Source organism: Larus michahellis, chromosome 6, assembly GCF_964199755.1.
Source record: "Larus michahellis chromosome 6, bLarMic1.1, whole genome shotgun sequence".
Classification (NCBI taxonomy): Eukaryota; Metazoa; Chordata; class Aves; order Charadriiformes; family Laridae; genus Larus; species Larus michahellis.
Genome location: NC_133901.1, coordinates 40,764,899 through 40,779,208, shown reverse-complemented (window position 1 = coordinate 40,779,208; position 14,310 = coordinate 40,764,899). Strand labels below are relative to the sequence as shown.

General features: G+C 38.4%; 1 protein-coding gene across 5 annotated transcripts in view; it reads right to left on the bottom strand.

Annotated features, from left to right (window-relative positions):
• The window catches only part of FAM13C (family with sequence similarity 13 member C), a 133,532-nt gene that overhangs the window by 98,248 nt on the left and 20,974 nt on the right, over window positions 1-14,310 (bottom strand). For all 5 annotated transcript variants that reach the window (XM_074590406.1, XM_074590408.1, XM_074590409.1 and 2 more), the window contains exon 6: window positions 256-302. In XM_074590406.1, the coding sequence (XP_074446507.1) occupies window positions 256-302 (47 nt within the window). The remainder of the gene's footprint in view (window positions 1-255; window positions 303-14,310) is intronic.

Sequence of the window (14,310 nt, the reverse complement as noted above, 5' to 3'; positions counted from 1 at the left end):
GAAAAAAAAACCCCAAACAACCCCCCAAAAGAATACATTTGTTTGGGGGTCAACTGGTGACATTGGCCTTCTAGGTCTCCATTTATCTGTCTACAGCTGATATACATCAGTGTTAAGACTTTGAGAAGTTTCACTTTTTAGGTTATTCTTCCATCAAACCAGCTACCATTACATTATAGGAGCATATTATCTGGATTAGTAGGGAGATACCAAAGTTTCCATGAAGCAGTTAAATAATGGGTGCTTTCATCCTACCTTAATAACATGAGTCTGTCTCTTTCTTTATCTTCTGTGTTGTTTTCCTGTGTAGAGAAAACAAACAAAATGTACAAGGCTGGATTTCAATTCAGTACCAGCTTGGTCCACTGTTCAGTTGTGCTGTTCATGTCTATTTTCAGGAGGAAAAACACTTCTTGTTCATTTAGGTGTTTATAATTTTCTTGTCCTAGTCAAGATCACACCCTATCATTTTCCTAGCTAGCAGCCATGTGAGGGAGCAGGAAACTCATTAACACAATCATAATAGAAACAGCTGGAAAAAAAGTAATTTTTAAAATGTTAAAATATGATTTTTAATAGACACTAAATTAGTGGCACCTTTCTACATATGACAAAGCAGTACCTCAGTAGAAAAACAAATAAAGGAAAAGTGTACTAAAAAAACATCCAGACCATAAAACATACCTGTACACAGCACCTCTTTTGAAAGGAGGGGGGGAAAAAAAAAAACGGAAAAAAAGGGGGGGCGGGGAGCAATAAAAGGTGCTGGGTTTTATTTTCTCTTTACTATTATACAATGGTAATAAATCCAAACTAACAGGGACACTTCAGCTTGGATTCAGAAGAATACTTTCCCAAGCCCAAACTTTCTGACATTGCTGTAGCCAGAGTGCAGTCACCTCCCCTCCCCAAGAAAACTTGGCTCTGCAGCTTTACACACTGATGGCATGCATTCCATATGTCAAATTCCCTTCTGCTCAGGGTACCTGCAATTTTACACAATTTAGGAGCTATGATAACCCTGTAATTGGTAAACATTGCAACAAACAGGAGATATAAATTTAAAACAATAAGAACTCTTAGTTGAATGTGGGAGGTATCTATACGAAACACCAAAGTAGCCAAGTGGGAAGGATTTTAAAAGACTCTCCCCAAACAAGCTGGAACTTTTGCCATTTAAGACTGAACTAAGTTTCAGCTTTGAAAGACCTCAGTGGTAGTCTCTTAATTTATTTTAAGAGATAATAGAATTTTTAATCAGATCTTGTGTTATCTGGACCCCAGACATCACAGTTAGTGATGTAATTGGAAACTGGAAAAACTATTCTGGCTTTGCTACGCTTTTCACTTTTTATTCTTTCATCCCCTGTGATTTTTCCTGCCTCAGTGCTATATCCTAATGTAGAAAATCAGGACATGACAAATATTCACCATTTTGTAGTAGAGACAGAAAAGCGTTATTGTAATTACATCTGTCATGTAGTTTTCACGTAGTAATGAAACAGCCACTACACACCTAATCAGAGCTACCCAGGAAGAACTTACCATGCACAAAAAGTGATCAAGTAACCTTCTATTAACTCAAGCCTCAAGCAACTTTACAGTAATTATCATAAAAATGAAAAACTGATTTAGGCCCCAAAACTTAGGCATGTGCTTAACTTTAAGAACTTAAATATGCTAAGCACTTGCTAAGTAGATTGGCAAGCACTGAACTGCCTTGTTAAATAAAGCAAGACCTAAATCTTACACACACACAGAGTAGTCAGTGCCTGTCAAGAGGAATTTCATGGGTAGCACTGAACTACACAATTTCCACTCATTTACATTACTAATACTAACAGTGCTCAGGTGAAAAGGAAGCTCAACAGCTCTTAGATACAGCTCTTTAGTATGTGAGAATGCCAACCTGGAAACCCAAGCCTTTTCTCTTTCTTTCTTTGCTCTCCTCCCCTAAAACGTGCATATAGTTTCCAGTTTCACTATAAATTTCCCTGACTGTAAATAAGGATTTGCAGGTTTTTAATCTTGATCCCCAAAGGTACCGGTTCTCGCTTTTCAGCACTGCAGTGTGCTGGATTTACCAACCAATATACCTATCTCAACATTGCAGACACTCTGGGAGAAGGGAAACTACTGCTGGGCAGATGATTAGGACCTCCTGAGGTCTCTTCTATCCCGAGTTATTCTACAATCCTAAACCAGTCAGTTCCCATCGCTCTGTGCCTGCAGTACTCGCTCAGGATAGGAAAGCTAGGTGCAATTCCCTCCTCTCCCCAGGAATGTGCCAGTGCAAACTCCAGCGGGTAAGTGCATTTCATCCCACTTGATGCAGCTGCCTTATTTTATTCTGGCCTTGGTCCAATATTTTGTTAAACATTTGGGGACTGAACCCAGGGATCCCTCTTTCTCCGCAGTGACTATAGTTCCCCTAGGTTAAGAGGTCAGCATTATTTTTGTTCAAACTCCCTCTAGGAAGATCACCTTTTAAACACTGCATGGTCTTCGCTGAAACGTTTTCAACAAGGGTCACTTAGTGTTTTATTCCCGAACTTTACAATACTAGCAAAGAAAAAAAACCCCTCTCTTTAGAATTGGCACAGCTATGAACAATACATAGCAAACACAGCTTCATTGTTAACTTCACTATACCTTAAACATACATAACTGCTTTTTAATTGCACATGGATTTCTGCACAAGAACAAGGGTTTCTACAGGGATCTTTGCAGTTAGTTAGTATGAGAAATTGCTCTAATTAGCAACTCTTTCAACAATTTAAAAACCGCGTTCACTGCAGCCAAGGAGTCTGGAGCTACAGAAAAGGACAACAAGCCTGCAAAAGAAATAACATTGTGTATCTGACAAAAACACACAAATACATTGAAATTTATCTTTTTTTTTCCGTTTTAAAGTTAGGCTTTGGCTCTAGATATTTGTACTTCTTCCAGTAATAGCTAAACCACTGCGGGATGGTTCACGAAGCTATTGCATATTGCATTTGACCAAGTTGGTATTCAAGTGGAGGGTAAAATATGCCAAAGAGAAGCCATTTGTTTGTCAGTACCTGAGGCTATTTTAAGTAAAAAACTGCAATGCAAAAGGTTAATTTCAATCAGTGCACCTAGGCAGTACATAAGAAAAATTTCACATTTTCTATAACCACAAGTTTTCTAATACGAGTGAAATTTCCAAGCTCCTTTGAAAATGCAAGTCACAAAATAAGTACTAAGGGGTAAATTTTGCCCTGAAGGTTGTATACTAACGACTTTACCTACCCCTGTTCAATCACAAAGAAAGAAATATTAAAAGGTGTCAGGAGTTTTAATTTTGGAGAGGTTCAGGGGAGTCTACTGTAAATTAAAGGGTCTCTGTTCATCAGTTCTGCAGATTTCCCACCAATGGCCCTAGGTAAAAGCGTCCTTCATCCACGCAGCTTTCCCTAAAAAGTATCTCCCTTTTCTGACGATGCAGCAGAAGGCCAGCAGAGAACATGCTACTCCTTTGAATGTTGACATTGAGGACACATTTCTCCAGAATCTACTATACAAAAACCCAAAAAAGTAGTCCTAAACTCATCCTCTCCAGTGGCAGGAATGTATAAAGATAAGGCAGTACTTTATAAAAATGCACACCCTTGTAACCCATCATCTTCCCCATGGAATTTTGGACATAACTTCTTGAATTTGTTCTGCTAAACTTTGCTATGACAAATATTTTTCTAGCTTCATATTAAAAGAAAGTAATCATAAGAGCGCTATTGGGGGAGAAGGTATAACGCAAAGTCTCAAAGAAAGGTTGCACACACCACCGAATACAGTATCTCAAAATTCACAGCAGAATGAGCTGGTGTGAGAAAACCCATGTGATGATTTATTAAAACATAACTTTTGAGAGATCACCTGCTACAGGGAGAAAACAAAATGGGCTTCTTATTGGTACAGTAAACCTGAGTCAATATCTGGCATTGCTTGGTTCAACTACTCTCCAGCTGTCTTGACACTTCCAAGAACAAGGAGCTAGAATTTGCATTCAAAATATAAACAGAGCTCAACAATATATGTATTCATTTACATATTTTTTAAATATATGCATCTTCTCTAAGTATGTAATATACAAGAACCACTATAAACTTCAGTTTCTTTTTTCTTTTATCAAAATTATACTGTAATGCCCAGTAATGGTTATAGATGTTTAGTACTGTCTCTCAAAGCTATTTCATTACTACGTTTGATAGTCATTTAATGATCTGAAGCCATATATCCTCAAGACTGTACTAAATAAATCAGCCATGGTAATGATACCTGCTTCACCAACAAGATGGTTTTGAACTGAATTGTTTTAGTACGAAAGAAAGTAAAGTGTACCTTAGAACAGTAACCTACATAATTCACTACTCAAATGCAATATTCTGTTTCCATTTTAATCAGAACGCAATATTAGTGTGCCATTTGCTATTGAGAATTCACCTTTTTTTAGAGAACTTATGAGAATTTGAGCAGAGACATCCATGATTTTACGCCTAAGAAATGTAATTAAGCTTGAAAAAAAGACTTTTGCAAAAATAAAATTATGAAAGAAACAGATTAGTACTAATAACTCTTGAAAAGGAGGATATTTAAGTATTCACTATCACAATCAGTTAAGTCTTCAACTTTGATCTCAAAATTTATTAATGGATCTTCTGTACAGAATACTGGAAGTTAGTAGGCACAGATATTTTAGGTTTTTACTGTATTTTCTGCCTCATTCTAGGGCCAGAACAGATAAGTCTAGCTTTCCTGGAATTATAATAGAATACCAATTTGCTGCAGCCTGAGTTTATCTCAGTTGATAAAAATGTAATGGCATATTATTTTTAATTAGGCAGAAGGTTTGTGAAAACACACACATGCCAAAATTTTAAAATGTTTATTCATTTAACAGAAACAGACATTCTCAACTTTAAAAACCTCACTCAGAGAGTTGGTAAAAACCAGGCATCGTCCACTGCATTATCAAGTAACTCCTGAAACTGATCTAACTGTGAATTCAGCATGTCTCTCCACTGATGCATACCAGCAGGATAATACACTCTCAACTCCTAAAAAAGGCTTTATATTTACCCTGATTAAATGTGTCTATAATAATTTCTCCAATTTTTTTCTTGTTCTGTTTGATGCATATTAAAAACTCGTTTTATATAAATGTTACCTTACTGCTCTGGCCTGGTTCCTTCCTCCCTGCCCAAATTCAGACCCGCAATATGAAATACTGCAATACCACTTCATTGTGCTGCTCAGAAAGCATCTTTTGAGGGTTTACTTCCCCAGAAAGACTCATTGATTGCATCATCCTAGCACCTCTGGCTCCTCATAGACTTGTAGTGAGAAGCTTTCAAATACCTGCTGCACAATAGCTTTATAATAAACCCCATACATCGAGGAAGTCTTTGTCCCATTCAGTTACTGTTCAAGCTTGCCTGGAAGTCAGCTTACTACCTCAAATTTCAACTGACACGTTGTCTCACAGGGCACAATTTTTTTGGCACACTGCATGCAAGATAGGCAAATATTTTGAAGACACAGGAGTTCTAACACTTCCCTTTAGTCTCTTTTTAAAAGTTCTTGCTAATATCTCACCTATAAGCGTCAGAATTGATTTGTCTTATTGTCGTCATTAGCACAATGTAACTGACTTTTTGGGGGCAAGGAGCAGAAAGAGAATGCATTTCATTACTAGTCTGCTTTTTGTGAACCAAAACCATGGGCAACTGCAATAGTGTGGGGGCTGATTTGTTTTTGAACACCATAAACCAAACTCTAATTTGGGAAGCCCGTAACTGAACGAAACATTAAGTCTGTTAGAAATAATCTAGTGTAGCCTAGTTTAGGAAAGAGACAGAGAAATGCTTTGGAAACAGATCTCATTGCTTAAAAAAAATACAAAACAAACCACACAGTATTTGGGAGTGGACATCAGATACAGAAAAGAGTTTGGGATGGGAGCATGCTCCAACCCCACAGATTTTGCAAGGCATTGCAATGCCTGTCAACTTTTCCACCTTTGAGAAACTCTTAAACTACTTCTGGGAAAAAACCCAAGAAAAGTCCTCTCTGCTCTCCTTCCTAGGCCACAGTAAATTACCAAAATGCCATGAGAGCCTGTCAGTGTTCTCCATCCAGGTAGGCAATGCCACCAAAGTTCCTTCTTTAACGAAAAACCGTTTTAACCTGCTGGGCCTTTTAAACACCACCTTCATCACTAGACTTCAACTGCATGGCTGCGTTTATGTCTCCCTCCCCACCTCCTATTTCTTTACATTATTATTTCCATGGTCAAACACCACAACCCACAGAGCTCGGGCAACGTGGTAGGTGTTGTGAGTGCAATGCCAGACCAGCAGCTTACAGAGCAAGTTGTCTCAGCAGATTGACAGTCAACAGGGATATCGATACCTCCCGGCACACTTGACCTGCGTGGTGGTGGAAAACAACAGGAAACAAAAACAGGAGCAAAAAGGGAGCATGGCTAAAGTCAGCTCCCACAAAGCATATAAATTCAAATTTTGCAGTTACTCTTGTAACTTCTTTCAATAGCAATAAAGAGTGAGAGAGAGTATTTCATTTTCTGCAAAAATTAAAGACTACACCCTTCTGCACAATGCCCTCTTGGAATGCATACCAGTATTCACCAGATAAGAGAAAGTCAGAACTGTGTTCACAGTTATTTGTTTCTATTTCAGTTAAATAACAGAGAGGGCAGAAGAGAGTCAGTCCCAGATGATGGCATGTAGGGAAAACCATACTGCTACATTAAAGATGTGCTTTTAATTAACTTCTATCTGAACAATTATAATTAAAGACTTTACCACAGGTGTTCTTAGAATAATTACCTTCTATTTCCTTGCATAGTGCACATTCCCAGGAAATGGGAATCGAGACTATTTTGTAATTTAAATACTTTCTCAATTAGTTTTAAAATTTATTGCTTTTTAATTGGCTTATTGTTGAGATCTTCTTTGTGCCTTTTTGGCCCTTTTCAGATTCCTATAGGCTTTTCCAAGACCTCAGAAACGTCTTTCAGGTGGCCAGATGCAATTCTGAGCAGTTAACAAAATATAGGTTGCATTTTATTGTGTTTGGATGCAGGAAAACCAGTTCATATACAGAGTTATACATTTACTTTTGGACTTGGGAATAAATGGCTCATTTTTGTCACTGGTGCTGCATGTGTGGTACTAATTTCCTACAGTATTGTTGTGGAGATTGATATCTCTTTTACTGTTGTATTTGTATATAAGTCTTAGCAGATGACTGTCGCACGTCAAATGGTGCAATGTGTACTGAATACAAAAGATTGACTAGCTATCCTGATTTTTTTTCCTCCATGAGACTGATTGTGCAGGTCAATGCGTTTAGCAGCAATTCCTTGGCTTCTTATTAACATGTCCACTGATAATATAACAACATATTGTGAAATTGGCAATTATAAAACATAGGCCAAGAGAAACAGGCTCCTGCTTCATCTGTGCTGCAAAGATACGTTGGGTCACATTTTTCTCATAAGCTTGAAATTCATAGTTCATAATTTTATTAAAACAGAAAGACAGAGAGGGCTGAAGATAGGATTTCATGAAGGGAGGAGAAGAATAATGCACAAAGGAGAATGATTTAAGGCAGAGAGTCCTGCCCTCTCTTGCATTAGTTCCTGCCAGATCTGCAGCAGTTTTTAGTATGCAAGATTACACTCGTGAAATTCTTCTTAACTGTATCTTCCAGTCTAGGGAAAACAAACAACAATAACCCAAGAATAAACAGGATCATTCATCTTTTCCTTATGTTTATCTCTGATTATGTTATCTTTATACTGAAATAATATTCAGCCAGAGGCAGTCTTAAGAAACTAAAGAGACCTTTGAAGTAGCACCTCCTGAGACAAAGCAACAGCATCAAATGGCATATATGCTGGTTTCAGTCTAACAGACAGAAACTAAGCTGCTAATATCACATTCACAGAGCTATCAGCGTTCGGCCCATCTAAGAAGCCGCTGGGGAAGCCAGCTCCCCACTCTCCTCCATCAGCGGACATCAGGGGGGTACTAGATAGATGGATGCATGAGGGTGTGGGCTCACCTGCACGTGACACAGCATTGGAGATAGCGAGCTTCCAGCTACAAGTTCTCATTTAACACGCTCATTCAATATAAGTGTGCAAGAAAAATTTTAAAGGGCATTGTAAAAGTTATGATGTTGTAGATTTAAAACCATCTATTGCCTCCATTACAGCCTTCAACAATCCCAAAAAAGGCAGTCTATATATATATGAACACATACAACAATTCAGTTGCTCTAAGGCTACTTTTATAAAAATTTGATAGGAACTGATGCTAGAAATCCAATTACTGCTGAGTAAGCCACCTCAGTCGCCTTATGTCTTTTTATTTTAAGGACATTGACAGACAAAGAACTGAGAAAAAAATATTTCCATTTTGTCAGTATTTGGAAGTAAATAAAGAAAAGAGAATTTTCCGTAAGTGCCCATTTGGGACTCTAACTCCTCTTTTCTTGCATTAGACTCCCTCCCCAAAGTTGAGTACCTGGCTGTAACTAGATAAAAATTAAGCCTTCTTTGAAACTTTGGGATTTCTATGTGTCAGCTTTCAAAGATAGGCAGAAACATTCAGTGTCTATTTATTTAAACTCCTGTCCAGAATAAGACCTTGTTACTGTTGGCTCTTACCAAGCAAGCCTAGAGCATAAAGCATCTTTTGCCAAGAAACACTGAGATTCTTCCTTGTAGAGTAATTCCCAAGCTTCTGACTGTCTTGTTCCCACAGTGCTTCATTAGCTGAACAACTGAATAAAATGGATTCTGTTTACGTAAGAGATATTAATAGAGTCCACGCTCATTTCCGTTGCATGCCATTCAAGGGCATACAAAATGACCAATTTAGTTAACACGTGGGTGAAACCCTTCTGCTAAGTGGCCACTAAGGTGAGCAGGGTCAAGACAGAAAATAGAAATTTCACTGGGGATTGATTTGGAGGCGCAAGTAGGGGGTAAAGAGATGGAAATTGCATTAAGAGTAACTCCTAGGTCTGTATTTCAAGAATTTTAAAAGTTTAACCCTACAGAGCCTACATTCCACCCACATTTTATCAGTGTTACTTCCATCTTGCTCAGTGTGTGCTATAGGAAAACTGTATTTAGTGTACCAACCAAACAAAAAGTGATACAGAAGTGAAGAACCAATCTCCTGAATGGCCTGTCCCTACCTGTGCACCCCATTCTCAGTGCTTCTCCTTATTTCAGTGGGGATATTTGCCTGAAATATGTATGAATCATTTCAGCAGTATCCCTGCTTATCCAAAACTCTATGGTCAAACTTCATTCCAACTTTTCTTTGCTTATATGGAGAAACAGGGAAAGAGAAGAAATCAAAGCTTAAAGTCAATTACAAGGTTTAATCTTTCCACCACCCACTAAGCAACTCAGCTCAAATCTCTCTCCCTGACTTCTGCCAGCAGCTTGCATGGTTTATCTTCCCTGCTCCCAGAAACAGCAAGGCTTCCATCATAAACATCCTGCATTACATCTGGTCCAACAAACAAGAAGGAGAGCACAAAGGCTGTAAAGTAGAAGCATCCCTACTTTTCATGCACCTCTGGGTAGTGTACAAGAGCTTGGTTGTGAGGTAGTTTTCTCCCACAGGATGGGGAAGGGGAGGAAGGATAAACAATAGGTACTTGAAGATAGGTTTTGGCAAGCCATGACAAGCAAAGTACAATGGTAAGTGCCCTTCTGCATTCCCTAGCAAGAACTGCATGAGCTACTGTGCCCCAGACATACCCTAAACATACAGCCACCTATACAATAAAGATGCCATGTGCATATAGAACAGCCTACCACCAACTACAGAAAAAGCCTAAAAATACTGTAAACTGCAGAAAACATAAGAAATTATGGCTTGTGAAAAAAAGCTGTTGCAATACATTCTACAGTAGAGCAAAACAACCTGCTCTTAGCATTTCTCAGACTTTTAATGAGTCTTTTCTCTTCACTCAGATTGCTCGCAACTGTTTGTAACAAGTGTCAAGCCCTCCACATGCTCACACATTGGGCTGTCCAGTTGATAGGCAAGGTCTTTGTTCTGAACGCCCATGGAGACCTTGCAAGCAGTGCTTTCTGTAAATGAAGTGCTGTCGCTGCCTGGAAAATAGCTCATGCAGACAGACAACTTGGAGACAGCGCAACTATCTGGCTCCTCAAGAATGACAAGGAGCCAACAAACAATACTTATTTTATATTCAAATCCAAATGAATCCCAATGCAAAGGAAGTGTTTTCAGAATGTTTGAGGAAGGTCTCCAGCTCGCTTAGATTTTTAGAATATATGTTGACATTCCATAGGGCAATCCAGGAAATGTAACTTGAGCCAGAGCTGGCAGGGAAATCCAGCTCTCTTTAACATGCAAGTTTACAGAGCAGCTAAAAAGGAATGCTGAGATGTTGTGGAAGAGATTTAAGTTCTGAGACAGAAAGCACACTGCTTCAAGTGTAAAATAGGTAGCTAATGAAAAAGAATATGAGGAAAAAAAGAGAGAGAGTGAAAGTGAGTGCTGCAAAACTGTCTACGCTCTTTCAGATTAATCCTGACAACTCTGTCATAATTTCTTCCTTTCCCAATTGATCTTTTTTGTTGAAAAGAACAAAAATTTCCACACAAATTCCCAGAGAGATACTAGCAGTAAGGCTGAAGCCAGAAAAGCTACCTTGGCTTGCTCAATTACAAAGATTTTTATAGGGCACCATCAATACATAATTCAAGCATATACAGAGAATGACAAAAAGGGAAAAAAAATGTGAACCACATAAAAAACATTAGCTTAAAGGGTCAGATTTTAAAGGATATTTGAAAAGTTTGAAAGTTGTAATGGGTGTATTTAAGCTATCTTCAGACGTTCAGTAGCTAAAAGCATATTTAATGGGCATGAACATCCTAAAGTGACATGTTGGTGAAACTCTCACTTTGCACTGTTTCTCAGCATCAGTCTGACTTTGTCCATTCAACAGTTCTGGGGTGTCTCTAATGCTTCTTAATGAGGATAGAAATACATCTTTTGGCCAGCATTAACACAAGTACGAAACTTCTAAGGTTTCATACCTTGAGCAACCAAGAGAGCAACACTGCACAGAGGTCATCTATCCTGTTCCCCACTAAGCATGAGCAAAGCAGAGCTGAGACAGAGGGCTTAACAGGAGATGGAAATACATACACTGCTTGTTCTCTTCCTTCTCTTGTGGTACTTTTTTTCTCCTCTTTTTGCACAAGAAGGGAACAGTGGGGATTGCTTTTTTTGATGTGAAATTCTGAACTTACATCCACTGAACACATAGGACGGTAATGTTAACCATCGGTTCCCAATGTTCATCCCCACTGAAAACAGCATGGCATCAGTAAGAACAGCATACTTGCACTGATAACATCATCATGCTGAGAACCGAGTGGGAAAGCAAATCTTGGAGATTTGGTTGTACTAGTTGAATGAGATACATTATCAGCCCAGTTTTGAAGAGAAATTCCATCAAGGATATAATAAGTTCTTCCCAGAAAAGTCTTATCGAACCTTGCATACAGCCATACTCAGTTTCTACTTTGATGAATTGATATTTCCCATCTAAAAACAGGCCTGGTTGAAAAACTGACCCACACTGATCAAGCAAAAATCATGTGGGAAACAGCCCTGAGTCAGCAGAAGGTTACCAGAGCTACTGAGATAGCAGGTAGGCACTTCAATATCGGTCTTCACAGATGTGAAGGAAAAGTCTCAGAAAAACTTCAGCAGAGCTAAGATAGTTCATGAATAATTTGACTTCTCTAGGGGGAAAAAAAAGTCCCTAAGACTAATGACTCTTGCAGCTACTCTGATGGCATCAAAGACTGGAAAACATCAAATATAGTGGCAGCAAACTGAGAGAATCCATGCCTGTGGTATCACTACATGTCACAGAAGAGTTTAACAAGTTGGTAAAAGAAAATTTGAAAAGGGATATGGAAACATAATATTAAAAAATGCATACACCGTATTGAACCATTAATTCAACTCATTCTGAAATGTGCTTGTGTCTGCCAGTGCTGTGGTTAATAGGGAGGGTATGAAATTCAGAATGCAATTAAGTCTTGGAGGAAGCACAGTTGGAGGCTGTGGCAGTTTCTATAGCAACCTGAAAGGCTCAAGACTAGTAACGGGAGATTAACTTAAAGGCAAGATAAATATGTAACTATAGTTCTCATTTATGATTTTCTCTGCTTCCAAATGGGCAGTGTATTCTTGATTTAAACAATACAGAAGTGCATTCAGATGGCCTACTTGTTACTAACTAGGGCAGAAATAACCTTTTAAAAGATCCTCTTAAAAATATTCTGACAATTTCAGAATCAGGGAATCATCCAAACTTCACTAATTAATTCAATCAAAATGGAAACCACTGAACTTGAATGCTGCCAGAAGATTAGCATGAGGCTTCAAGATAGGGAACATGACAGTCATAATAAGAGTTTGCTGATGTCAATGCACTGTATGCTTATGAACAAATCCTCTTGACGTATTTTTTGGATTATGCTTCAGATCAGGTATTAAGTCTTCAAAACGGTGAAGGCAAGATAAAGAAGAATTTTTGCACTATAGATCTTTTTCTTTCCTTTTTTTTTTTTTTTTTTTTTTAAAAAAAACAGGACAATATTGAAGAAACATCATCCAGTATTTTTCCTGGCACTTAGCTTTTATTCAAAGGTTCATCTGAGACTGTAGCCACCCTTTTAAACTCCTGTAGCCACCTTCCATACAAATAAAAAAAGAAAAACATACATTAAAGATATTCCTCAGCCGCATCCCTAGTGCAGCCAGTTGCTCTGAACTTGTTTTACTTCATCATTTACAAACAAATGATACATGAATAAGACATTCAGGAACATGTATCCAGGAAACAAACATATTCTTGCCCTGTCTTCTGTACTCTTTTGAACTGCGGACATGACATTACCATGGGTACTGAAAGCAGTTACATTAGCTAAATAGCTAGTCCAAACTAATTTACCCTATCCACCCGTCCAAGTAATGTAGAGCTAGCACTAGCACTTCCGCACAGCACCAGGTTGTCCTGCACAGTATCTGTTACCATCAGACTGACAAAAAATAACACTGCCCCTACTTCACTACTAATCGATCAATTAACCCACAGTGTGTTCCAAGGGTTACCATGGAATGCCTGCCTCAGACAACACAAACCTCTTGGGTTGACCCAACCTTGCCTTCAAACCCTCATGTGGTTTTACTTGCGTGGTAAGCTTTTTTTGGTTGGAATTTGTTGACTTGTTGCCTATTTGAGGAAAAAAAATGCAGATACCCTGTGAAAATTTCAAGAACTTGCTGTTACGCAATTCAAAATGTTTGTTCCACTTCACTGAGGATGTTCCAACCTGTCTAGATAATATCTAAAGCACCACCTAGAGTAATGGGACTGGCATAGCGTTATTTACAATGGAACATGTTCTCTGCTACTGCTATGGTGGGAGGTTGCCTGTTGATGTGGAGAACACAAGGAAACAATAAGCTGATATTTTTTCTCAAGACCATACTACATTCTCTGTCATAAGTAAAATCTTTCATCTTGTAAAATGCTCTGTTTCGGGAATAGTACTGTCTTCTCCACAAGATCATTCCAGGTCAAAAGTGGCTTTAGCTGGGGAGCTCCACCACATCAACTACACAAATCAGAGTAGAGGTGATACAGGAATAATATTTTTATCTGCATAGCTTGGCCCTGATCCATTGAAGGCTTCTAACATTTGGACTAAGGCCTTCAATCTCTACCCAAAGCAACCGAGAGCCAATGAAGAACATGAAATACACTAGGATTTTCTCCAACGTTTTCCCTTCCTAGGAAAAAAACCCTCTGCAACAAGAACTGCAGAACCAGGCTGAAATGCATTGAGGTAGGGAAGAAACCTTGCCATCCTTCTCTACGACGAGCAATTTACATCACCTCCACCAGTACAATACCTAATTTATAGATAGGTGACTTCTCCTTGCTTCAGTGTCATATTAGACAAAGAGCCAATAGCTTAACAGGTGCGAAGTTGGTCAGAGTAGCGAAAATTTCCTCCTATTAGTTTTAATTTAACAAGGAACGTGAAATAAAAATAAAGAGTCTCTCCAATGCTAAGTGTTTGTTCTACTTTGTAATAGCAACAGTTTCAAAGAACTTTTTCATTTCCAAGAAAGAAAAAGTTGGTAGAGAGAGGAAGAAGAGAAAAGAAGGGAAAAGGAG